Source organism: Aspergillus eucalypticola, assembly GCF_003184535.1.
Source record: "Aspergillus eucalypticola CBS 122712 chromosome Unknown BO83scaffold_29, whole genome shotgun sequence".
In the NCBI taxonomy this organism is placed as follows: Eukaryota; Fungi; Ascomycota; class Eurotiomycetes; order Eurotiales; family Aspergillaceae; genus Aspergillus; species Aspergillus eucalypticola.
In genome coordinates, this window is record NW_020290303.1 from 183520 (window position 1) to 208165 (window position 24646).

Below are 24646 nucleotides of genomic sequence, written 5' to 3' on the forward strand. Positions count from 1 at the left end.
GCATCATCTGTACGCCTGTAGCCAGAGTTTTAAGTAGAAAAGGTCAAGGCAGCGAAACTAGCGAGGGTGAATGGTTCACAACTCAGTAGGTGTTGTTCATGCTACTTTTGAAGCTTCTAGATCTCAGTTTAGCGGCAGCATAGTAGTAGGAGATAGCAGAATGAGTAGCATTTTCAGCCAATTAGACACTTTTTAGAAATATCTGGCATTGTTTCTGACTTCAATTTACAATAACTTTATATCAACTTCAACCTTCGAAGAGAAATGGATGATGGTGTTGCGCAGTCCTCTTCCAAGCGCGCGATGCCAAGAATGATGAAACTCCCCCAGATTTCCCACCGAAAGACCCACCGCCGTTTTCCGGGATCCGTCTGCGACAGCTCTCGCCGCCCGGTCCTTCCTTCAACTTCCATCCAACCAACGATGTTTTGAACCACCTCACACTCACTCTAGTATGGGAATACCCATGGGTTCAAACATTCATGCCCCAACAGTAGCCTCCGGCCCTACGTCCGGAGGCGCTCCTCCTCGCGACCTGTCCAAGCTCGGCATGGTCGATCTCATGCAAGAAAAGGAACGCATCGAAGAAGAACTCTCGGCTTTGAGTAGCGTCCTCGGCTCGGTGAGATTAAATTCGATCTTGGACAAGCCTTGCCACTCTGTGATATGTCGACTGATGATGCTTTCTGTTCTAGCATGGCGTTAATATGAACACGTCTCTCACTACTTTCGATGGCTTCCCACGAGACGATATCGATGTTGCCCAAAGTGAGTCACTGCTTTACGCCCCCGCAGTGCCTTTGCTAAACCCTAGTTAGTACGCACTACTCGGGCTCGGATTATTCGACTGCGGAACGATCATAAAGACGTGATGTCACATCTGGAGAAAGGAATCCACAACCACTTCGCGAACTTGCAGCGGGCGCAAACTGCCGTACAATCGGGTGGCGGTCTAAATGGTACATCGGGGTCGCAAGCTAGTGTGACTGGCAATAATACATCCGGTGCTGGGACATCTGGGTTACCGTTCGCAAAGGTCAATAGTGTGGTGCCTGGAAGTCCCGCCGACCAGGCAGGTCTGAGGGTGGGAGATACCGTTCGGGAGTTCGGAAGTGCCAACTGGCTTAACCATGAACGTCTCGCCAAGGTGGCGGAGATAGTGCAGCAGAGTGAAGGGGTAAGTTGGAGATTTTCTTCCAACCTTCTGGTTCCAGAATCCAAGGACATACACTTGCGGAATGCCCCAAACTAACATCTTCTAGCGCACCGTGGCGGTCAAAGTCGTGCGGAAAGATCCTAGTTCTTCCAGCAGCATTGACTTGTCCCTGCAGCTGGTCCCTCGCCGTGATTGGGGCGGTCGGGGCTTGTTGGGCTGTCATCTCGTGCCGTTGTAGTGGACTGGCATCGGGTTAGGCACGAGAATGACGGCTGTCTACTGTACTCTGGGATAGTCCCTGGAATATCCGAACTTACTCGGGTACGATCTACTTTCGTTGATGAATTCTCCTTACTTTGCTTTCTTGCTATTGGACTCTGATGAGGAATGTGACATGTATTCATGATCGAACGTGACGTGTTTATTATTGCCGGGAAATACCTAGGGAAGCATTTAGGGTGGCGTTTCAGTTTAGGTTCAAGAGATGAAATTGCACCTGTTCATATGGACGTTATTTATCAATTCCGTACAGCGTAGAGGGTTCTCTCGCAAAGAACCGGCGTGGATCGACAGCGAGGCATGCAATAACTGCAGTTGGCGCGATCCTGCGGGGCAACGGTGGCTGCCTGAGGCCTAACTGTACCACGTGATTAGCAGGCTTGGGCGACCGACTCACGGCAAAAATTCCATCACCGGTAGAAATAACCTTCCCACTCTTAACTCCTCCCTGTCCAACCCCCTCGTTCTATCGAACCCCCCTCGATCGCTTTGTCCATCGAGTGTCGCATCCCACTGTCGACTTTTGATTTCCGTCGACTTTCATCGCAAATTCTGTTTTCTTCTTCTCATCTCCATCCCCCCCACATCACATCCAACCTTCATCATGGCTACTGAGGTACCGACCTTCAAGCTTGTCCTCGTCGGTGACGGTGGTACTGGAAAGGCAAGTTGAATCAAGATATTTTATCCCACATGGCTTACTGGGCCGGGGTGGCATGTCGCCTCTTCAACGCCTCTTAACGCTCGACTGCATTCCTGTCATGCGTGTTTACCCCTCTCTGTTGCCCGTCGTCCCTATCAACAGAAAAACTTCATCGCCCGCCCAACCTCACCCGCCACGAGACGTCATTACTGACTGGAGAGAAATTTCACTACAGACCACCTTCGTCAAGCGCCACTTGACTGGCGAGTTCGAGAAGAAGTACATCGCCACTCTCGGTGTCGAAGTGCACCCTCTCGCTTTCCACACCGTATGCCCCGCCGGAAACCCCGCTTTGTCCATTCCGCCGTCTTTGTGCCGGTCCGACTAACGCTTCTGCCAGAACCTGGGTAACATCCAGTTCGACGTCTGGGACACTGCTGGTCAGGAGAAGTTCGGTGGCCTTCGCGATGGTTACTACATCAACGGACAGTGCGGTATCATCATGTTCGATGTTACCTCCCGTATCACCTACAAGAACGTCCCCAACTGGCACCGTAAGTGCTTCCACCTTCAGGAGTCAAGCCATGCGCGTTCTGTTATCAGACTGACAAAATCATTTTAGGTGATCTCGTCCGTGTCTGCGAGGGTATCCCCATCGTGCTGTGCGGTAACAAGGTCGATGTCAAGGAGCGTAAGGTGAAGGCCAAGACCATCACCTTCCACCGCAAGAAGAACCTCCAGTACTACGACATCTCCGCCAAGTCCAACTACAACTTCGAGAAGCCCTTCCTCTGGCTCGCTCGCAAGTTGGTCGGCAACCCCCAGCTGGTGAGTTAGATCCGATCATTGGTCTGGTGAGACTGAGTACTAACAAGCATTTCTCAGGAATTTGTTGCTGCCCCCGCTCTTGCTCCCCCCGAGGTCACCGTCAACAAGGAGCTTCTGGCCCAGTACGAGCAGGAGATGGACGCTGCCGCCAACATGCCCCTGCCCGACGAGGAGGACGCCGATTTGTAAACGCGCGATCAATAAAGGCTGAGGCCAGAGCCTGGGCCACGAGCTCGGGCTCGTGGTTGCAGTTTTGTCCCAATAACTGGGTACGTTATGCAAGATTTCAAATCACGATACAATGATAGCGGAGGGAAGGAAATTAAGCCCGAGAACGGTCGGCATGATTATGCATTTGCAATATTTACCACTAGTAGTCTAGACTCTGATTATCTCTACAAAGTTCCTTTTTGAAACGGTGACACTGTTTATCCGTCCATCGGCTATACTGTTGGACGAAAAAAAGTTTACATACTCTATTCTCTTTCGCTTTTTCTGCTGTATACAGTGTGTAAACTTGAATCACATAATATCCCAATTCCCCCCCCCTCCCCGTTACTTAGATAAAACCACAACCAAACCAAAAACCAAACCCCAACAAACTCAATCGCACCCTCACAACTTCCCCCACCGTACTCAGCATATAAAATTTATTCCCACTCCTCCCTCCCAACTGATAATACAATTCAAATACACCCTGAGTACACCTCATCTCCCTTAGTACAGTCCCAAGATGCATAACCCGCCGATCAATAGAAAGAAAAAGAAAAAAAAGTGTGGACTTCCCTTTCCACCCACCCCTCTCCCCACCCACCCAATAATAAAATAACACAGTGACGTCACCGGTGTGATTATTGATCAGGCTGAAATGAATGTGTGTTGGGTTGAGATTGGCATCCTTGCTTATACTAACTACCAAAAACTACTATCTAGTTAGATATATACTATGTACTAGCCCTGATAACTAACTTTGTGCTTAGTTGGTTGATTGTTGTTGTTGTTGTTGTCTGTGGTTGTGGGGTTTGGGTTTAGTTAGGTTACTTTGGTTTTGCATGTTAATATTCACCACCTAGATTATGGAGTAGAGAGCATAGTCCATGTTCGATTAAGCAATGTTTGCATGCTAGTAGTAGCTAGATAATTAAGAAGTAGGTAAGGTATTGGGGTGATATGTGGCTGTAGATGAACGATCTCCGAAGTCGGTTGCCGAGTCATTGTGGAAGACACACACATTCTTCTTCTTCTTCTTCTTTCTTTCTACAGTAAGCTAAACAAAAAGTTCATTCTAGACATGACATGGCAATGCAGTGCAGGGGATGGTTGATGATTAGGAACACATACTGTTGGAAGCAAATGGGAAGATGCAGGGGACTAGCAAGTAGGTGTAAATGAAAAGGGGAAAGGGGTCTAGGGTATCTTGTGCTGGGAATCCGCAAACGCCATGTAAATATCAGATTAATGAAAAGGAAATGATTAAGTGCGGATGTTCTGGAGGCGGATCGGTTAGTAAATTGTAGGGCTATTTGTAGGGTAGCTGTTGACTTACAAACAAAAATGCGAGTTCGCGGGCTCCGAGTCTGGAGAGATTGCTTGAAGCCTTCTCGTCCAGAGCACCTTCGACAAGCTCCCGCTTCTTATCCTGCAATTCAAGGATACGGTCTTCGACGGTATCCTTCACGACAATGCGGTGGATCTGGACAGGACGAACCTGTCCAATGCGATGGGCACGGTCGACTGCCTGCTCTTCGACATAAGGGTTCCAGAAGGGGTCGAAAATGATGACCTGGGATGCTGCGACGAGGTTCAGGCCGGCGTTGCCGGCTTTCAGCGACACCAACATGATTCTGCAGTCTTCATTGTCGGTAAAGTCCATCACGGATGCGTTTCGATCGGCTGGTCGCATGCTCCCGTCGTAGCGTCGGTAGTCCCATCCTTGACGAGCAATCGGAATTTCCAGCAAGTCGAGCAGGGACGTGAACTGGCTGAAGATGATGGTCTTCTCGTTGCCGTCTCGGTGGTAGACATCGCGCAAGATCTCCATGGCCTTTTCAATCTTGGCACTTGACATCCAGGTCTTTTCGAGACGACGCAGGTACTTGAGCTTCGCCTTCTTATTCTTCTGAGCATCCTTCTTGAGTTCCGCAAGGGACTTCTTGTTCTTGGCTTTGCCCTTGCCCTTCGCTCGCTTGCTCCTCGTGGAAGGTCCTTCTTCCTCATCATCGTCGTTAACAATGAACCGAGATAAGCCTCCAGCGTCGTCGCTATCATCATCGCTGTCATCGTCGCTATCCTCGTCGTTGGTGCCTTCCGTATCTTTGGTAGAATCAACACCATCTGCTTCGTCGGACTCATCAGGGAAATGCACTTTCTTGAATGACCGATGATCGGTGATTTTCTTTGGATCCACCTTTGCGCGGCAATTGGGACACTTTACTTCGCCTCCGTCATCGCGCCCGTTCCGTAAGGCCATTTCAGGGTCTGCAATTCTGGAAAAGCACTCCGCGCAGGTTCCATGACCGCAAGGGAAGAAAATGACGGGATTTTCAACAGCATCTATACAGATTGGGCATTCTAGCTCGGTGTTGTCCTTGAGTCGAGCAACAACTTCAGCGCCGAATGCTTTCGCATTGGCAATGAGATCCATGCCCTCTTCAGCGGCATTGACTTCGGTGGTGAAGTCCTTGATCAAATGGGGATGGCAGCACGCTTGTCGAAGTCGAAGGAGTAGAACCAAAATATTGGAATAGTTACGTCCAACTCCTTGTTGGAGATATCGGTCCACCTCGCGTTGACTGCGTGACTCCAAAGTACTGTAGAACTCTTGCTCTTCCTCGCTGAAAACAGCATGGACTCTTTCGGAGACCTTGGGCGGTAGTTGCAAGATCGGCTTGCCGTCAATTTCCGAGCTCTTAGTTCGCCGCAAAAGAATGGCTTTCAACAAGACCTGTAATTGGAGCATAGCCTTCTCGCGCATGGCGGGGCTTGATTTCAGTGGCCGAGTGAAGTCCTAGGAGTCAGGGTCAATTATACTTCCGTTGATATCATAATGGGGTTAGGGAATACTCACGCGATTGAATGTCTCGATATTGGAGTAGGGGCGGATACGCAGAAACTTGATCAGCGAGTGTAACTCTTCGACATTGTTCATCATAGGGGTTCCTGTCATGCACCAGCGGTAGGTGGTATTGAGCTGGCAGCACGCAAGGGCAGCTTTTGCGTTCCGATTCTTAATGCACTGAGCTTCATCCGCAATGACACGATGCCATTTACAACGCCGCCCCAGAAGAGGAAGCGTGTCCAGGGCTTGTCTCGCCAGGTTAACATCCCGCTCCTCTAGCTCCTCGTACTTCTGCTTCCGTTTCAACTCTGCGGCCAGTGTGCCGAAGGTGGTGAGAACCACGTCGTACCGCTTCAGTTCTCTGAAAGTAAGCCGTTTGTCGCCATGCAATACCCAGATGGAAAGTTGGTGTTTTCCCGGCTTAATCATCCGTTCGATCTCTCGTTTCCATTGTTGCACTAACGCAACGGGGGCAATGATCAGGGTGGGTTTGCGCTCGGGGTCAGTCGATGGGCGGGACACTATCAGAGCGATAGCTTGTATGGTCTTCCCCAGACCCATATCGTCGGCAAGAATACCGCCCTTGTTGTCGCCCTCTTCCATCGACTTCATCCAAGACAACCCCAACTTCTGGTGCTCCAGTAGCGTGTACTTGAGAGCTTCGGGGGTTCCTTCGCGGTTTTGTAGGGCAATCTCGGAGTCAGGTCTGATGCTTTCCAGCAGCTTTTGAATATCTTCTTTCGTCTTGTTTGGGTCGGGGCCATAGATTTCAGAGCCATAGTGATCACTAAGAAGGTCAGTTGCTACTTCAACGATCGGCACATTATGAGGGGGGTCAAGTTACTCACTCTAAATAATCTCTGGCCTTGCGAAATCCACCTGGTCCCTGATAATCTTCTAGATCAATATACGGAGGGTCTGAAAGCCTGGGATCATTGCCGCCGAGAATCATCCTTCCGGCTTGCACCAGCATCTCCCTGCTTGCATTGAGCCTTGCCATTGTATTTGACATTACATGGGGACCAAACACAGATCCAGATCCCATTCCATCACGCGGCGCAGGAGACACCTGGAGTGGTCGACTCTGCGCAGATTGGAGGCCGGTTGCGTTGGGCATCGTAGGGGCAAAAGGGCCCCAGCGCGGAGGACGCGCATGTGGAGCGGCTGTTATTTGGCAGTGGCGTTGAAAGTCGGACGGCGTGATCTCGGCAAGATCGCTATCATCGCTACTAAGTAAGGGCTGGGGATCCCGGGCTTCACTGAAGGGGGAGCGGTTGTTGTCACGACTGTGAGAGGGCAAAAATTCAAGTGGGTTATGTTGCGCCCAAGTCTCGGGGAAACGGCCAGTGTTCATCATGGAAGGTCTGTTCGACGAAGAAGGAGCGGTGGCGGAAACTGAAGGTCTTGGAGGGAACATGCTTTGCGAAGACGACGGCGACTGAGACGGCTCACGGAAGGAGTCATTAAGCCGGCGAGCAAACTCCGCGTCACGGCGCTCCTGTTCTCGGCGTTCCTCGAGCCATTGCTCGGCCCTTCGTTGCTCCTCTTGAATCTCGCGCATGACATCAGCGCTGTCAATGCCCAAGATCTGGCGTAGCTGTTCATTTCCAGCGAGAGGATCGTCTAGATCATCGTCGGGAACATCATTGCTAGGCTCAGCCTCGGGACTAACGCGACGCATCCGCTTTGGCCGTCTGGAAACTGGGGCCTCTAAGTCGTCTGTGAAATCCGAGGAGTCGGAGTCATCTTCATTGTTCTCAGAGTGGCTAGCCTCACTACTGAGGTGTAGACGCTTTCGCAAAGTTGACGGTCCGGGTGCGACATCAAAACGCAGCACAGACCGATCATCAGACGAAGAAGACGAGTCGACCGAATGTGCACGACCAGCACTTTCCGGAGCATCAGAAAAGGCACCATCTAGCTGGGCAGAAGACAAGCCTGAGCGGGCTAGACCCGGTGGCGGAGAGGCGGCGGACGGGCCCCCAGCGGGACGACCTTGGAGCACTGCTAGTCGGGCTTCCAGGCGTTTGATGACATCTAGAATCTCTTGTCGGTCTTCAGCGGCATCAGGTCGTTCCTCGTCCAAGCTTTGCAGAATGACCTGGTTGAGTTCGATATCCTCTAGGATTTCTTGGATTGACGCGTCGGACGCGGACGCCATTATTGCCGAAGTTAACTGAGCAAGGCTAGACTGACTGGCAGGGCGCAAGCCGACCCCACAACACTCTGATAATAGGCGGGTTGATCTCACCAACGACTGAAGAGAGATCTCCCGTCTGTTCTCAATATATATTGGAGAAACAGATACAGTCTCAAGAAGACCGAAAAAAAAGGGGGAAGGCAAGTGAGTAGAAGAAGAGTGAAGTAGATGGGGGGGCGGTATTCGGGGGGAGGAAGATCTGATTGATGGAGTTGCGGGAGTCGCGATCGCTTGGCGGTACCTGGCAGCTGAGTTTAAAAATTGAAATAAAAAATAAAAAAGAGAACACAACACTCTTTTTTATCTATTAGTCTTTTGTTTCCCACAGCTTAAGTGAATATTCGAATGTTTCTCTTAGGCATCATCCCCAGGGACTGCGACCGTGGTCAAGTAATACGATCACATATAAGTACCTCTGTGAATTGAAATTCCAAGGCTCTAAAGGTTTGTTTGCCCCGGCTTGACTGGGTGGCAATCTCCATTCCCCTACCGCTTCAGGAAAGCCTGAAAATTTGCTTTTTACCGGATGTCCCGTTTTCTGGCATGTCATATTTGATGCCTATCTGCCTATCAAACTAGGTGAATATAAAATTTCAACTACTTCTGCTCATTGCACTGCTAGAGGACAACGCTTTTTTACTGCATCGTCTGTTACTATTGGTCAATTATCTTATGAGAATCAAGTGTGGCCAGTTACTGTGCTTATTTGATGTGCATAAATCCGGCAGCTATAGTTTGTAAACGTAGTAGAAGCAGTAACACCACTGGCTGTGGCGCTCATCAGCCCACACTCTATACCTATGCCCACATTTATATGATCGTCTTTATCCGGCATTTGTCACGTTATACATGGTGTTCATTGTCTTCAGCGATAGGGAAATAGTAACTTTGCCTTTTGTGTAGCTATCAACGATGGCATATTGAGTTAATGTGAGACCGCAGATAGAAGCCACGGCAGTGTCTAAGTTATCGCCATATTCCGAGTAATAATGCATCATTACCTGATGCATATGTCTATATCATATCCACGTCTATGGTGAACGAGTGCTGGAACGAATGGAATGACTACTTCGGGCATGTTTCGATCTATGCTGTCTCAGAAGGAATCAAAGTCAGTCCCTCATATTAAAGGATAGGACAGAGGCAGATCCTTCTGTGGATGTGCTGTTAGGAGGTAGGCAAAAGTCTCAAAACTTCACAGATATTTTCTATGGCTTCATGGAAGTGTATGTCAGATTGATGTAGACATATCTAATCCGACCCGAAAGGGTCGAACAGAGTCGACTGAATGAACCACCAGACCAAACCAAGAAGCAAGAAGATAATCACTATCATTTCAAGGGCCATGATTATGCGTGGTGCTGTAGACAGCCTTAGGCAATCTGTTTCTGGGATGCAACAACTGTCTGCTCTGTAGGGTCACGATGGAAATGGATGCGACTAAACAAGAGATTGTCTCAGCGAGCAGGACCGTGGGATTTAAAGGGTTCTGAGACAGCACAGTCACGGCGACGTGGGATCTACCCTAATCATCTTACTTCATGAGGTGGGAAGTTAAGCAGAAACGCAGTAGGCTATGCTCGAAACTTCTCATCTTGTAGTTCTGCCCTATCGTTAGGAAACTTCCTTATGGATCTAAAGGGCAGAAGTAATGATCTCTACGTCTCGCTGTTATCCGTCCATCGAACTTGTCCTGCGGGCTCACACCATAAGTCTGAGATAAACCTCATATGTGATCACTCCTGCCTCGAGACAAAGTTTAAGGAATGACCAATTATGAAACCAAACTGGAATGGAATGCAGCCAAAAGGGCTGTCGACGAAGATTTTGACAATGTCTACTCCTGACTGCCTATGGGATGTTCCAAGACATGGGCAGGGACTTATTCGCTTGTATGTAAAAGCTATAGCTAGATCATAAGAGAGTGTTGGCGAAAGTAAGAATTAGCCACGTAGACAGCAGAGATAGCAAAGGATCAAATCAGGTAGCGCCTGACTACAATAAATCTCTCTGCAGGGTATCATCCATCATCATAGTCTTGCACGAAAGTAGTTACTATCTAAGGAACATCGTCTGAGCCTTGAGTAGAGACAAGCTAGACAATCCCGCTTCAGTCCAAAGCAACGAGATGAAACATGAAGCGCCTTCGGACATAGTCGGTCGTCCCAAGGCAGTGCGCCGCAAAGATCCTATACGCATGCTATATGCAGCCCATGTCAGAATAAAGCCGGTATCCTAGTCAAGTTGGCCAGCGTAGATGGCACTATTCCGTCTCTGATGCTAGACGGCGGTATTGGAGACAGTCATTGGTCCTGTGGCCCCTTTGCAGGGTGTGAAGTAGCTCTGACTTGGAGAACACAAGCGAGTAGGTATGGAGTTAGCACACGGCCACTTGGCCAGAGACGAAAATATTAGGTATTACTCTAGAGCTAGTTTTTTATATTCCTAAATATCGGGACTACTGGATTCAATCCCAGATAGCATGCCTGTCGGTCCAACTACAGAAGGCAGCTGGTATCCCGGCTGTCGAGGTGGAGCAAACTAGAATTTAGTTGACGTGAATCCCAGAGTGAGTGGAAGATCTTGTCTTCCGTCATGTTGGTGTCGTTGGTTCACGATAATGTTTGTCCATAACTACTTGTCAGACGGCGGGGAATATGTGGGCCATTGACTCGTTTGCTCCTACTTATGATCGTGACCACCACATGGTGCAGTGGATCCAGTCGTAGAGAATGATGGGTAGTCACATATGGATGTGGGATGCCTTAGACCTTGCTACAATGAGTCGAATTGCGAGGGCATGCCTCATATGTGACGCATAAGGTTTTCTCGTCTCATAGCAGCTGAATCTACGTTGACAGTCAACAGTTGGTCTCTAATTTCGCAATCCGAAGATTTTGCAATGGCTGGAGGTCTTGTGCAGTAATCCGGCGATTCATTAGTCTCAGCTTTAGGGTTGGCCTCTCATTGTCAATCCAGTGGCATTCAGTATGCAGGCTGAAGCACTTCGACTTCAAGTATATAGCTCCCCGTAAACCTGACTGTTATAGTTTACCTAGTTCATGGTAGCTCGAGAAGTTCAGCCAGTCCAGTATCTCATTGGTCGGTATTTTTTATCCAGGCGTTGCTATTTTGTGAGCAACCTAGGGTCGATGGACCGGGGCCCTCCGGTGCCAAGGTTGGTTGACCTTTTTGTAACTGAATATACCTGCTCTCTCCAGAGCTCCCATACATTGATCGATAGGATAAATCCTGGAAGCAGCCGATGATGGTGTCAAAAGCCATAGAGTAGTCCTATGTTTGTGAGTACATAAAGGGTGTGCCTGTACGTAGCGATCACTCTATAGTATCGACCAATCCAATCCGGTGGATGGGCGTTTTCATCTTAGTCTGAAGGATCGATTACACATCCCAAAGTAGGAGACATGTTTCTCGGAATTAGCACCGCCTCCTGGCTCGTGATAGGCATCATAGGCGTTGGCTTGTGTCTTGTCGTGAAACTCTTTGAGACTTCGCCGGTTCCTAATGACATTCCTCGGGCTTTGAACAGGAAGAGTCTCCTAGGGCGTGCTGTGGAGCGTTTCGTTGGCGTCAACCCCATAAGCTTTATTCGCGAGGGTTATCAGAAGGTTGGTGGCACGCCTTTGAAGCATGTCTTTCTTCTTTCTTGCTGATATCATTTTTATCTAGTACTCCAAACATCAAAAACCATTCGTGCTGCCCAGCGTCGCCGAGGGCGATGAAGTTCTTCTCCCAAAAGACCTGGCCAAGCACGTCTTGTTTTCGAAAGAAAATGAATACAGCTTCAAAGCCTATATTACTGACTTTTTCCAACTGAAGTACACCAGCTGGCCGCTGGCTTTTGCCAACAAATATGACAACTATGTCAAGCTCATCAGTAAAGATCTGACGGAAACCCTCAAGACGGACACGGTTGCAAGATCACTGGCTGAGGAAGCTCGATCATGTCTGAAAGACCTCTGGGGCGAAGATACTGACAAATGGGTCGAGATCAACTTGTACTGTGCAATGGAGAAGATGGCGTCGCGGATGATCAATGTGCTTGCGATTGGACCGGGCCATAGCGACGACGAGACCCTTCTGAATGCCATGGCACATTGCTCGGATGCCATCGTCTTTGGTGCCAGTATCATAAAGGCGTTTCCGTCTTTCGTTCACCCGTACGTATATCCACACTAATCGTATTACCCGGGGGTCTAATCTTCTCTCAGAGTCATCGGGCCCATTGTAGGAATGGTCAATAGATACTTCGAGGTGATTTTCCACAAGCGCATGAAGCCTATTATTGAGTCCAAGATCAAAGAGCAGCAAAAGCAGACGGATCCCGAAGTCCAAGAGGAAACGCTGAAGTCTATGGTGAGTACCTTGCCCACAGTCTTCGGTTTTGTGCTGACTTTCCCTCAGGATAGCTTGCTGGACCTGCTCATTCGGGCCGGACTTCGCAGCAAATGGCCGATGGAAGCCACGTCCATGTGGCTATCATATAGAATCTTCATGATCAATTTCCCGGGCGTACACACGACTGCAGTGTCTGCTACAAGTGTTCTTCTTGATATTTTGAGTGATCCGATTGATGAGAACCTTGTCAATCATCTCAGAGCAGAAGTTGAGGGCATTTCTGGTAGTTCAAGTGGGGACTGGACGGCAGAGGACCTGGGAAGGGCTGCACTGCTGGACAGTGCTGTGAAAGAGAGCCTCCGGTTGAACGGCATTAACGCTGCCAGCCCGACGAGAAAGGTATGCATGAAATTCCGACTTTCCCCTTTCTCACTTCGTGGTCTCACTTACAATGCAGGTTGTCGCCCCCAATGGTGTCACTCTTGCAAACGGTCTTTTCCTGCCTTGCGGGACAAAGGTTGGGATCCCCCAGTATGCCCTCCACCGGGATGAGGAATTCTATCCGGAGGCGGCTAGATACAATCCCTACCGATTTTACACCGAGAATGCATCTGAAAGCGAGAGACGTCAGAGTTCGATGACCACGCCTAGCGATGAGTATGTGGTCTTCGGTCACGGTCGTCGGCAGTGCCCTGGACGCTTTATCTTCGCCCACATTTTCAAGGTGTTCATCGCGGAGATGCTACTAAACTATGACATTCAGCCTATTTTAGTGCGTCCTAAGATTCACAGTAAGTTTCGCTGATGGGTACTCATTATAAGCAGGAGAAAGTGTTGACCAATAATCATGTAGGATGGGGCCGTTTCCAGCTGCCACCTGTGACCACAAAGCTCACTGTGCGGCGTAAGAAGCGTAACTCGGTTACGTGTGAATGAAGTTGAGCCACGAAAGGCGATGTCTGGATGCCTTTGTGTTGCGGCGATCAGCGAGAGTTGCCGTGCCGAGTTTGGTAAGATGGTACGGGTTAGAGATTAGTTGGGTTTAGGAAACGAATGATTGTATTTACGTCTCAAGTTGTATACTGTGTAGAGACCCTGGTATTGCAAAGTGGGTAGACTGCCTGAGGCGGCAAAAATGAAATCATTCTTGGCGATCCCGCGGACAATGATGGGTGGGCGTGTGAGAGCGCCAAGTCACACGAGACACGATCGCTTGCATGTGGGTATCAGTATCCGACTTGCAAAATGGTCCTCGGTCAGGTTACTTAAAACAACCATATGGGGAAGCGGTAATGGAGTAAAGATTATTGTAGATCTCCGAGACCGAGAAAGGTGTTGGTTGGGTCGTTGAGAGTTTATCAGCAAGGTTGATCAAGGCAGGAAGCAAGTAGCTTTTCGTAGCAGTCTGGCTTGTGCAATTGAACCAGCCAATCTGCACCGCTGACGTAGAGTTCTATGTAGATATTTTTTTTAATCTGACACCTGCAGCAAGGGAGAAGTGCAATGTAGACTGTAAAGCAAGTAGCAAAGGGTCAATCAAGGTGGTGGTGGTGGTACTACTTGGTTGATCACAGATCACAGGAGAAAGACTGGATGGCTGACTGACTAGTTACTAACTAGTAATTATTCTACATTTAGTAGTGGACAGCCTCGGTCCAACCGTGCCCCGACCGCCTCCATTTCACATGTTCCGTCGCCCGAACTCTCCGGGGAAGCTCTCGCCGCAATAATAAGCAACCCCGGGGTCCAGCGCTGCTATTAATATATAACTCCGGTCCCTCCTCGGTGACAGTCTGTCTGACTACTTCTGGTTACATCAAAACTTACACATTCCTTACCTCTTCGTTCATTGTCTGTAAACCCTTCCTATCTCCTCTCATAGTCACCATGTCTCTCAAGAACGGTACGTCTATGCTCTGGTCGCCATCCTAATCTTGAGCTGTGGCTGATCCTTGTGACACCCCTACAGACGCTTTCCCTTCTTCTGCCGCCTTCGACGCCATCAACTCGACTCTACAGGCTGATGCTGCCGAGCGCAAAGAGGCCATCAACAAGGCTAAAGCGGTCGTCGCTTTCAACATCAAGAACGACAAGGGCCAAGAAGAGAGCTGGTATCTCGACCTCAAGGACAAGGGTGTCGTGGGCAAGGGTGCTGCTCCCGAGAAAGGAAAGGCTGATGGTGAGTTCAATCAGCTTCTGCACCAAATAATGTATCCGATACTGATGAGGCATCGATGTTATTGCAGTGACTCTTTCCCTTTCGGATGCCGACTTCAGTGCCCTCGTAAGCGGCAAGGCCAACGCTCAGAGACTTTTCATGGGTGGGAAGCTCAAGATTAAGGGCAACATTATGAAGGCGACCAAGATGGAGCCCGTCCTGAAGAAGGCCCAGGGCAAGGCCAAGCTATAGATACCCGATTTTTGCTCGTTATTCTTTGCTACAGTTGAAACATCGACAGTGAAACACTGCTGTTCTTGTGTTTCTTTTATTCATCAGTGGGTCTCAGTTACATGGTAGGTCATTAGGCACTGCTCGTGTATTTTGCCAAGGACTATGTATGTGCTAGGGATAGGCTTAACAATGCCGCGACGTCATTTCAGTCGATTGCTAGTATTAGTAGTATTCTGTAGAGCTGTAGAAATAGGAACTACGACTAGGGTGAGGAAAAGGCAAATCCGGAGAAAAGGCAGATTTTGATTCTATGGCCGTGTTTCGTCACGTCGATAAACCCTCCGTTATCGGGCTTTTTATCACGCTGATTTCTCGTTTGTTGAAATTCAAATTGTGGTGAGTGGTCACGTCATGCCGATGAAGTATATATTTGCCGAAGCAGTAGTGGCTACGGCCACTACACTATACTTACTACTATTACTTCTGTATAGTACACTCACCAAATATTTAGTGACCTAAATATGCGGACAATCAGATCGGCACTCTCCGACCATCAAGAATAATAAAATGAATAGACACATGTAGGTGTCAAACTATCCGTGCTGCGAAAACGGCACGCCCTGCAGCTGCGAGAATGAGGGAACTTGCCATGGAAACCAGAAGGTGAAAGGGTTGCGGGTGACCCGAAGTGGAAAGAAATCACAATACCCCGTAAGGGTACCGTTTGACATGCCGCCTGCTCTTCAGGATGTCTGTGTTATTGTGGTAATAATACAGAATGCGGAAGACAAGGATGGGGGTTTGCAGAACAAAAGAAAGAAACCCTTCCTTTCTCTCAACATCAGAGCCAAAGAGCCCCATCATCATCATTATGATACTGGCCACCGGCTAACCTAGTAGAGAGTCTCTTTGCTAAGCAAGATCCTGGTCGACCATGGCTCAAGGTCGCCTCGCCTGGGGCACGTAAAAAAGCGAAAGCGCCTTTTTGTCATCCCGCCAAGATGTCACCTTGCATGGACATCACGTGACCGTAATTTTTTCTGCCAGCAACCTTCCCTCTTTGCCGGCAAAAGTCGCGAGCCGACGCTTCAAGGCTAAAAAATAGAAGCTCACTTGAGCACATCCCCCCATCTTCACCAAGGCAGAGCGCATCGAATGGAGCCGCGCCTCTTCATCACTACATCTAGTAGTACCTAACGTTCACTGCTCTGCCTTTCAACTCCCTTCCCTCCTCCCTTGATCCCGTTCTGGTCTCGTGGCCTCGCTAGTTTCGCGCAGCGCGACTCTTTCACCAGACGATCGCGCCATAACCTGCCCTCACTTCCTGGACAGGTCTATCTTTGGATAATTCACCGATTTTGACCAAATCACTCGCGATTCTTCGATACGACACCTGCGCGGAATACGTTGATCGCTCGGCTCGCGGATCCATTCACACCCACTTGATTAAGAGACCCCGTATATCAACCGACGTGCCTTTAGGAGTCTTTGGAGCTACGGGCACAGATTTTACCGGCCGGACTCGAGAGGTCAACTGCCGTCCCTGGATATCATTTGTACGCAGTGAATAATCGTACATTGTGCATGCCGCACGGTCCTTAGGGGGTGAAATCGGACACACAAGAAGGGGTTGAAGTCAACTGCTGTCTGAAATAACCATCGAGGATCTCGCCGCTGAAGACATCGGGGGCTCAACTATAGATGTCTAAGAGATCGGCCCAGGGCCCTCAGGGGGACAAGGACAGCGATCTATTTGCATTCAACATGTCGAGCACACCGGACGATAAGCCGCAGCGGGCAACCGCGGCGCAGCTTGCGAACAGAAAGTAAGTGGATGTAGACCGACCTTTACGGCCAATCTCATGCATGCAATCATTCACTTGTCCTGCAGCCTCCAAAGTTACTGGGACGCGTGTTGAAAACAGGGCTTGAGTTTGATCTCCCGTCACTTTCTATTTTTCTTTTCCTTAATTGTGTATTCTCTTTTCATCCAACACCTTGCCTTCTCCACACGTTCATACCACTCCACCTCATGTTTCATCTTATCATCTCGCTCATCAGTATCCTTTGCACGTCAATCAATCACAACCTCGTTGCTAACCCTACTATTAGAATTAAAGAAGTTCGGAGGCGTCGTCCCAACAGTGCAGCTCCGAGTGCTCCCGCGCCGTCGTTTGGCGGAGGCCCTTTCGCTTCCATCGACCCTAACACAGTCTCATCCCCACTCGCTAGTTCCCAGCCAGCCTCCAACGGATTCACTTTCGGCCAGAGTCAGAACCAGAGTTTCCCAGGAGCTAGTTCGGCACCCAGCCAGAACGGAGGCACTCCATTTGCTTTTGGCTCTGGAGGGAGTGGAAGCTCCTCTTCTTCCTTCAATTTCTCTTCATCCTTTGGCGGTACAAGCTCAGCTAGCAACCCATTCGCCAGTATGAACACTACCACTTCCGACCAGTCATCTAAACCGGCCAGCTTCTCGGGCTTCCAGGGCTCAATGTTTAACGTTCCTCCGGGCGGAAGCCAATCCCCCGCTCAGCAGCCTTTGCCTTCAGGCTCAATATTTGGCACATCATCTCAGTCGAACGCTAGCACGGGTGGCCTCTTCGGCGCCAGCACAAACAATGGCCCTTCTGCCTCTGGTGCGGCTACTCCCGCCTCAGGAAGCATATTCGGCCAAAACAATGCTGCTGCTGCCAGTACACCTTCAACGAATCTCTTCGGGCAGTCTAGCGTGAAGAAGCCGTCCCCATTCGGTCAATCCTCAGCTTTTAGTGGCGATGACTCGATGCAAACTTCCCCTGATGCAAAGGGTGGCGGTTCCCAGGAGAAACCATCCATCTTTAGTAGCGCTCCTCCGGCTCAGCCCAGCTTTGCGGGCGCTGGAGGCACTTCATTGTTTGGCGCATCTGCTTCGTCGGCCGCAGAGACCCCTTCCAAGCCCGTCTTCGATTTCAAGGCAACCACGCCTTCAACATCACTGTTTGGCGGCGCTGCCACCCCTACCCCCTCTGCTTCGACACCCGCCGCGGCTGCTGCGACCACCGCTGCTCCGGCATCATCCTCATTATTCGGCGCTGCTTCCCCCGCGAAGCCCTCTACGCCATTCCAAAATCCTTTCCAGTCATCGAACCTCTTCCAAACCACGCCCTCGACATCGCAAAAGCCCACCGAAGAGAAGAAGGAAGAGCCAAAGCCTGCCGAGTCGCAGCCTAAATCTCCATTCCAGTTCTCTGCATCAACTACTACACCAGGCTCTCTGTTTGCCAAGAGCGATGCCACTGCCTCTGCAGCTCCGGCTGCTCCTTCGACTGGTTTATTCCAGACTTCGTCTACGAAGAATCTCTTTGAGCCTAAGCCACCTGCAACTGCAGACTCGGAACAGACTAAGGCGCCAGCAACCCCCTTTGGTGGCTTGTTTGCGAAGCCGGCGACTCCGAGCAAACCTGCAGGCGAGCAGCAGCCCCTTCCTTCCTCTTCCACACCTTTCCAGGGTCTTTTCTCCAAGCCAAGTGCTCCCAACGATGCAGCAAAGACGAGCGAACCGGAAAAGCAGGCCACCCCTGGTCCAGTGTCATTTACCCCTTCAAGTGGTGGTTTCTCTCAAACCTCGAATCTTTTCTCACCCAAGCCTGCAGCATCACCGGCTCCCGCCACGGAGACTCAAGCAACGGTGGCTTCAACTTCTGTTGCTCCCGCTGATAGTCCCGTCAAGGTCAATGGTGCGAAGTCCACACCTCCGGTTTTCACCAACGGAAACAACGCACCGTCTACTTTCGGACAGATGCAGATTCCGCAACTGGCAGATAAGACAACGGATAAGAAAACTTCCGAAGATACTGAGATGCTTTATCGCATGCGCACACTGAACGAGTGCTTCCAGCGCGAGCTAGCTAAATTGGACCCCTCGAGTCAGAACTTCGACACCGCTGTCCAGTTTTACATGCGTGTTCGCGCCACCCTTGGCGCTTCCGTTGGTTCAAAGCGCAAGGCATCAGGCGAAGCTGAGGATGCTGTTACAACTAAGAAAGCTCGGCCATTTGGTAGCCCCACGGAAAAGGCTGACACACCCAAGGAGAACTCTACTGCTCCGGCTGTTTCTGCACAAAGCTCCACACCGTTCAAGGCATTTGGCACAAGCCAGGCCTCTCCGGCAAAGGCCAAGAGAAAGTCAATTGATGATGGCGATAGCAACAGTCCTGCTAAGCGTGTGAACGGAGACTCCAGCACTGCAAACATATTTGCTCAGTCATTCTCAAAGTCCAAGACCGAGGCTGACAAGCCTGAACCTGCCGTGACCAAGCCGACCACCCCCGAACCTACTAAACCCGCTCTGTTCTCTACCACGCCAACTACGGCACCCGCCAAACCTCTGTTCTCTGTCTCAGATTCGACTTCGAAGGGATCGGCTTCCACCTCGCTTTTCTCCTCGTCCATGTCTAGTGCTACCTCAGCATCAGCCGCACCTGGAACCGCTCCCAAGAACCCCTTTGTACTGAAGCCTACCTCCAGTGACGGATCTTCCACAGGCTCTGCAGGTGGCACAGACTTCTTTGCCCAGTTCAAGGCCCGGTCTTTTGAGGATGCCGAGAAGGAGAAAGAGAAGCGCAAAGCCGAGGACTTTGACTCGGAGGAAGAAGACGAAGCCGAGTGGGAACGCCGTGACGCTGAGGAGCAACGGAAAAAGAAAGAGCAGTTTGGGACTCAAACCCAGAAGCGTGCAAAGTTCGTCCCTGGTAAAGGCTTCGTTTTTGAAGAAGAGAGCAACGAGTCTCCTGCAAAGAAGGCAGAGGAGTCCGCTTCCACCACTCCCGGCGCTGGCACCGTCTTCTCAAGCCAAAACAACGCTGCAGTCAAGTCCAACAATATTTTTGGTCATCTGTCGGCGACTCCATCTGAGGCCGAAGACAATGACAATGACAATGACAACGATGCGGATGACACCGAGGAAGCCTCAACTCCTGGCGACGAGTCCGACGATGCGACGGATAGTGCTGGTTCAGCTGACAAGAAGGCTGAATCTGCCGAGTCCTCAGCCAAGGAGCCCGAAGCTGGTGGTCGCAGCCTTTTCGATCGCGTTCAGTATGGCGAGGACGGAAAACCCAAGCGCCAGGGTGAAGAGGAGCAAAAGGGTAACGTTTCGAGTCTCTTCGGGTCCTCCAACTTCTCATCTCCCTTTAACACACCCACCTCCCTCACACCAGCCAGCAGTGGCGAGTCCAACCAAGCTGCGGCGAAGCCCGCGACGACCAACCTCTTTGGCGCACCAAGCACAACTAGCAGCATCTTTGGTACACCCTTGTCTGGTTCGGGAAACAGCACCCCGTCCATCTTCAATGCAGCCCAAAGCGCCACTAAGTCGACTGGAGATAACACCTGGAAGCCAGATTCTCCGATTAAGTTTGCCAGCGACTCTGCCAGCGCTTCATCGTCAAAGCCGGACTCTGGGTCGGCAACACCAGCACCTGAGGCGCCCAAGCCATTCTCCAATCTTTTCGGTGCACCACCTTCTCTAAACAAATCATCTACTTCTAAGGATGCCCAACCGTCCCTTGGGTTTACCTTTGGTACGCCGGGGCAGTCGTCGCCGTCTGTCTTTGCTCCATCCACACTTACTTCTGCCGCTGCCAGCCGTTCCACCACCCCCGGAGGTGCATCGGACACGGGAGCAGAAGAGTCGGGAGACGGTGATGGCGCCGAGTCCCTGCCTCAGGTCGATCTTACGCGGGGCGGCGCCGGCGAGGAAAACGAAGATCTTGTGACTGAGAGCCGGGCCCGTGCCATGAAGCATACAACTGGCACAGGGTGGGAGAGTCAAGGCGTCGGATTCCTTCGTGTTCTGAAGGATCGGACCACTTCTCGTGGGCGGATTGTCGTCCGGGCAGACCCGAGCGGCAAGGTGATTCTGAACACGCGCTTGATGAAAGAGATTCGATACTCCGTGGCGAAGAACAGCGTCCAATTCCTTGTCCCTCAATCCGAAGGCCCTCCTCAGATGTGGGCCCTGCGGGTCAAGACGAACGCGGATGCTGAGCGCCTCTGCAAATCCATGGAAGAAACAAAGAACTGAGTACTGCACACTTTGATTTCTACGACTAGATGCGGTACATAGGATATGCGACTGGATTTACTTGATGGACTTTGCTGGCGTCTAAATGGCGATGTATTATGGTGTGCTTTTTCTCGCTTGATTTCTGTTTTATATCTACTTGCTTTTCTGCATCAGAAGACCCTCCACCCCGCGCCGTTTTAGGTCAACGCCCTTCTCCCATTTGTCCGTTGGAAATGAATCATTCGGCCTTGCCAGCTACTGTTATTATCTTTATTTTTTTCATTCGTGACAGGCCGATAAAAGATGATTGGCTGTCTGCCGCCCGAACAAACCGACGGACATCTGTGGTTTTTCCTTTCCTCTGATATTCTCACCGGGAATTTGTCTTTGAAGATTGGTGTCTCTTTCCCCATCATCTCCCTTCACTTCCACCCTTCAGACACCTCAATCATCCCTTCCTCCCCGATTTCGACAACCTGTGTAAGTAAAAATCTTTGTCTTTTTCTTTCTTATCTTTCGCATCGTGCAACTTGATTGCTGCGGCTGCATCTTCGGTAGCGTCGTTTGTTACTCTTACTCTCTGTCTGCCCAACCAGAAAACAGGCGCATCTAGCATAGCGAGTGGGAAATTCGAAGAATCTGGTTTTTGTTTCAATTCTTTGCGAAATGGTATTGTGCTTCTGAAGTTCGGTATTGCCCATTTTTCCATGTTTATACTTTCCCTAAGAATTCTAATAAAAATTCTTTCAAATCTGGATTTCTTCTCTGTAGTATCATTATTGGTGGATGGGAAAATTTGTGACCCGTAAAACTGCCATGACTGATACTACAGCATAAGGTATGGTATGTGTGTGCCCGCCCCACTACCACCACGAACTACTACCATGCGTAGGAAAAATTAAGACATGGTAGCTGATAGCCCACAGTCCTCCACCAAGACTCCAAACTACTACTACTACTACGATAACACTGTCGATCAATCACCCTACGTACTTCTACTGATATAGTACTAAAAAAAAATGGAAGGAGATTTTGGAATTTTTTTATTGATCTCTTCCAAAAAGCCGAACCCCGTCCCGTTGCATCATCCATCATGAATTAAAAAAAAGAGAACCCGTCAAGCTCGCAAAGAATCAGGGCTTCCATTTTTTTAATAGGGGGAATAAGATACATGATGTTTGTTTTTATGTAATCAATGAAGAGTAAATTTACTCCTCATCGACAACGGCGGTGTGAAGACCCTTGACATCCTTGACGTTGACAGCCTGGACGTAGGAGTAGAGCTTCTCCTTGGCGCCCTCCTCGTCGTTACGCTTGCGGGAGATGCGGACACGGAGACGGTAGGGGACGCCCTTGACACCGGCTTCCCAGACCTTCTTGTTGAGCTGGGGGTCGACACGGACGTCGGTGGTGCCCTGTTCAATGAGAGTATGCGTTAGGTGGTGATTTGTATTTGGGTTGGGGGGGAAACTGACCATAGCACGGGTAGCGAAGGCGCGGATCTCCTTGATAGCACGAGGAGCACGCTTCTTGAAGGAAACACCGTGCATCTATACCCAAAAAAAGAACGAATATTAGTCTTCCGCCCGAATGCCATCTGGTAGATGTGATTTTGGAAAGTTTTGCTTTGCGAAAATGCGGCCATAGAGGTGGACTTCATCAAACTAATTCTTCTTTTTATGGGTTTTTCTTCTTCTTTTTCCTCAACAATCTGGTTCCTGATTGTTCCTCCACACATGTAGTTTTTCAGACAGGTGCGGTGGGCTCTCTCGCCCTAAACCTCTCCTTCTTCACTCGTATTCCTCGAGTTCGGGAGTGGTAGAGGTGGGAGGAGGAAACGAGGATTCGGACTCCCGCTTGTCTTTTTGTTCTCCGTCCAATTGCCTCCATGTTTTCGAGGTTCCGCGGAAATCGCTCGCAGGTAGAGTCGGATTGTGATGAATCTCAAGTGCAGATGTTTGGCTGTGTTCAACGTACTCTCTTGTGCATGTTGATGGTGTACTCGCGGGTGACAACGTCGGCGATGGCCGAGCGAGTCTTCTTGCCGGTCTTGACGGGGGCGGACATTTCTGTGGTTGAGGAAATAATGTTAGGATTTGGGGGTGATTCTCGCGGAGAGAATAAGAGATTCAAGCAAATCTGCGGAGAGATCTCACTCACTGAATGAGGGACAGAAGTGTCGGCTGTCGTGGGCTGCAGTGGTCGTCGACTGTCAAGGATGAGGAGATTTCGAGATGGTGTTTTTTCGCAGTGCTGGTGGGTTTTCCAGTGCGGCTCGCTTATCGCCTGTGCGCACTCTGATTCGTTCATTTTACCAGCACGTGAGTACCTTCCCGCAGCTAACTATGTTATTGCCTGAGGCAGCAATCGTTCCCGCTTCAGGCTTTCTTACTTGCTCTCTCCTACTCTTACTGTTGACTAGTTATCGCGTTTTTCCAGGATGACGGTCGCGGACTAGGTTCATTAAGTCGTTCAGTTATAGTCTAGGCTATGACTGGCTTGCAGCTTATATTCATCGCACTTAATGCGAGGTGCAGGGCTATTTGTTATTGGCACTCACGTCCGAGTACAAATCGAATCGCCGCTGCGTGTAGATGGGAATACCCTTCCTCGTGTTCTGGATGGTCTCGTTATCCAGGTCCGCGTAGATGATATCTTCCTTCTCCTCCGTCTCGGCCAGCACATTCGCGCTCGGATCCACAACCAAGCTGTGACCGTAGGCGTGGTACGAAGCGCTCATGTCTCGAGCGGGACTGCACAAGGCCACATACACCTGGTTATCAACGGCTCGAGCACGAGCCAACAGCGACCAGTGCAGCGGACCGGTGGTGGTGTTGAAAGCGCCCGGGTAGACTAGCATGAACGCGCCTTTCCGAGCCGCAATCATGCCGGCCTCTGGGAAGCGAATATCGTAACAGATGGCCAGTCCAATCTTACCATAGTCCGGCAGATCTACCACGGTCAACTGGTTACCGGGGGACAGGACCTCGCTCTCCTTGAAGGTGATCTTGCCGGGGATGTCGATATCGAAGAGATGAGTCTTGCGGTGGGTTCCAATCAAGGCACCGGTGGGGGAGAACACCAGCGAGGTGTTGTAGTACTTTTTCGTGGTCGGCTCAAGTTCCGGAATGCTACCACCCACCAGGTAGGCCTTGGCTTCTGCGGCGATGGACGAAAGCGCATGGTAGGAGGGGGACTGTTCTTGGGTGGGTGGGGAAGGAAGCAATGTCTCGGCGTACTTGGGAAAGTATTGGGTACCGTAGGGGGAGTTGAAACATTCCGGAAGGACGATAAGAGAGGCACCAGCTTTGGCGGCTTCAAGAACCTTGGAGCGAGCATGCGCAAGGTTTACTGTCTTGTCGGCGCCTAAAGATCATCAACTCTCAGCATTGAATCCGGGCCAGCTTGGGAGCGAGCGAGGGAGGCGGGGACGGAGTGAGATAGCAATCGTACGCACCTGCGGCCAGTTGGACTAGAGCCAGCTTCAATGGTTTCTTGAGAAGAGAGGCCATGGCTGTGATTGTACGATTACAGTAATTAGCGATAAGGGTGTCTGAATGGGGTGAGTGAAGGGAGGGCGAGGCGATAGAGTCGAGAGAGAAAGACGTTGGCCGAGTTGAAGCCATGCGGGGAAGCCAGTCGGAGTCGCTCCTTCCCAGCCAACCTTGTTACTACTCCGTACTCC

At 50.3% G+C, this 24646-nt stretch overlaps 8 protein-coding genes across 8 annotated transcripts; 5 read left to right on the forward strand and 3 right to left on the reverse strand.

The window, feature by feature from the left end:
- The first annotated feature begins 332 nt into the window (after positions 1–332).
- On the forward strand, positions 333–1666 carry BO83DRAFT_381661 (putative 26S proteasome non-ATPase regulatory subunit Nas2). Its single transcript, XM_025532038.1, has 4 exons — positions 333–622; positions 696–768; positions 819–1177; positions 1263–1666. The coding sequence occupies exons 1-4, from the start codon at positions 455–457 to the stop codon at positions 1392–1394; spliced, it is 732 nt and encodes a 243-aa protein (XP_025384177.1). The 5' UTR covers positions 333–454; the 3' UTR covers positions 1395–1666.
- A 196-nt stretch (positions 1667–1862) lies between these two features.
- BO83DRAFT_381663 (Ran family GTP-binding nuclear protein) lies at positions 1863–3221 on the forward strand. Its single transcript, XM_025532039.1, has 5 exons — positions 1863–2099; positions 2314–2406; positions 2479–2632; positions 2701–2906; positions 2964–3221. The coding sequence occupies exons 1-5, from the start codon at positions 2040–2042 to the stop codon at positions 3093–3095; spliced, it is 645 nt and encodes a 214-aa protein (XP_025384178.1). The 5' UTR covers positions 1863–2039; the 3' UTR covers positions 3096–3221.
- A 778-nt stretch (positions 3222–3999) lies between these two features.
- BO83DRAFT_368592 (DEAD/DEAH box helicase) lies at positions 4000–8272 on the reverse strand. Its single transcript, XM_025529831.1, has 4 exons — positions 6813–8272; positions 5974–6751; positions 4453–5913; positions 4000–4394 (listed from the first exon to the last, which is right to left on the reverse strand). Exons 1-4 carry the CDS (start codon positions 8123–8125, stop codon positions 4380–4382), a joined length of 3567 nt encoding a protein of 1188 aa, XP_025384179.1. The 5' UTR covers positions 8126–8272; the 3' UTR covers positions 4000–4379.
- Positions 8273–11589: 3317 nt separating this feature from the next.
- Positions 11590–13459, forward strand: BO83DRAFT_430767 (cytochrome P450; the record flags this gene model as incomplete). The annotated part of the gene is made up of 6 exons (XM_025535540.1): positions 11590–11793; positions 11855–12345; positions 12397–12541; positions 12590–12922; positions 12981–13314; positions 13377–13459. 6 exons carry the CDS (start codon positions 11590–11592, stop codon positions 13457–13459), a joined length of 1590 nt encoding a protein of 529 aa, XP_025384180.1.
- A 761-nt stretch (positions 13460–14220) lies between these two features.
- Positions 14221–15124, forward strand: BO83DRAFT_381667 (SCP2 sterol-binding domain-containing protein). The gene is made up of 3 exons (XM_025532040.1): positions 14221–14426; positions 14493–14702; positions 14770–15124. The coding sequence occupies exons 1-3, from the start codon at positions 14411–14413 to the stop codon at positions 14931–14933; spliced, it is 390 nt and encodes a 129-aa protein (XP_025384181.1). The 5' UTR covers positions 14221–14410; the 3' UTR covers positions 14934–15124.
- A 439-nt stretch (positions 15125–15563) lies between these two features.
- On the reverse strand, positions 15564–15849 carry BO83DRAFT_125973 (uncharacterized protein). Its single transcript, XM_025526062.1, has one exon. It carries the CDS (start codon positions 15783–15785, stop codon positions 15615–15617), a length of 171 nt encoding a protein of 56 aa, XP_025384182.1. The 5' UTR covers positions 15786–15849; the 3' UTR covers positions 15564–15614.
- Positions 15850–16359: 510 nt separating this feature from the next.
- Positions 16360–21194, forward strand: BO83DRAFT_125976 (RanBP1 domain protein). The gene is made up of 2 exons (XM_025526063.1): positions 16360–16741; positions 17028–21194. The coding sequence occupies exons 1-2, from the start codon at positions 16617–16619 to the stop codon at positions 20977–20979; spliced, it is 4077 nt and encodes a 1358-aa protein (XP_025384183.1). The 5' UTR covers positions 16360–16616; the 3' UTR covers positions 20980–21194.
- Positions 21195–22061: 867 nt separating this feature from the next.
- Positions 22062–24557, reverse strand: BO83DRAFT_345671 (carbon-nitrogen hydrolase). Its single transcript, XM_025528756.1, has 6 exons — positions 24419–24557; positions 23522–24327; positions 23122–23170; positions 22939–23030; positions 22437–22511; positions 22062–22376 (listed from the first exon to the last, which is right to left on the reverse strand). Exons 1-6 carry the CDS (start codon positions 24471–24473, stop codon positions 22170–22172), a joined length of 1284 nt encoding a protein of 427 aa, XP_025384184.1. The 5' UTR covers positions 24474–24557; the 3' UTR covers positions 22062–22169.
- Positions 24558–24646: the final 89 nt, after the last annotated feature.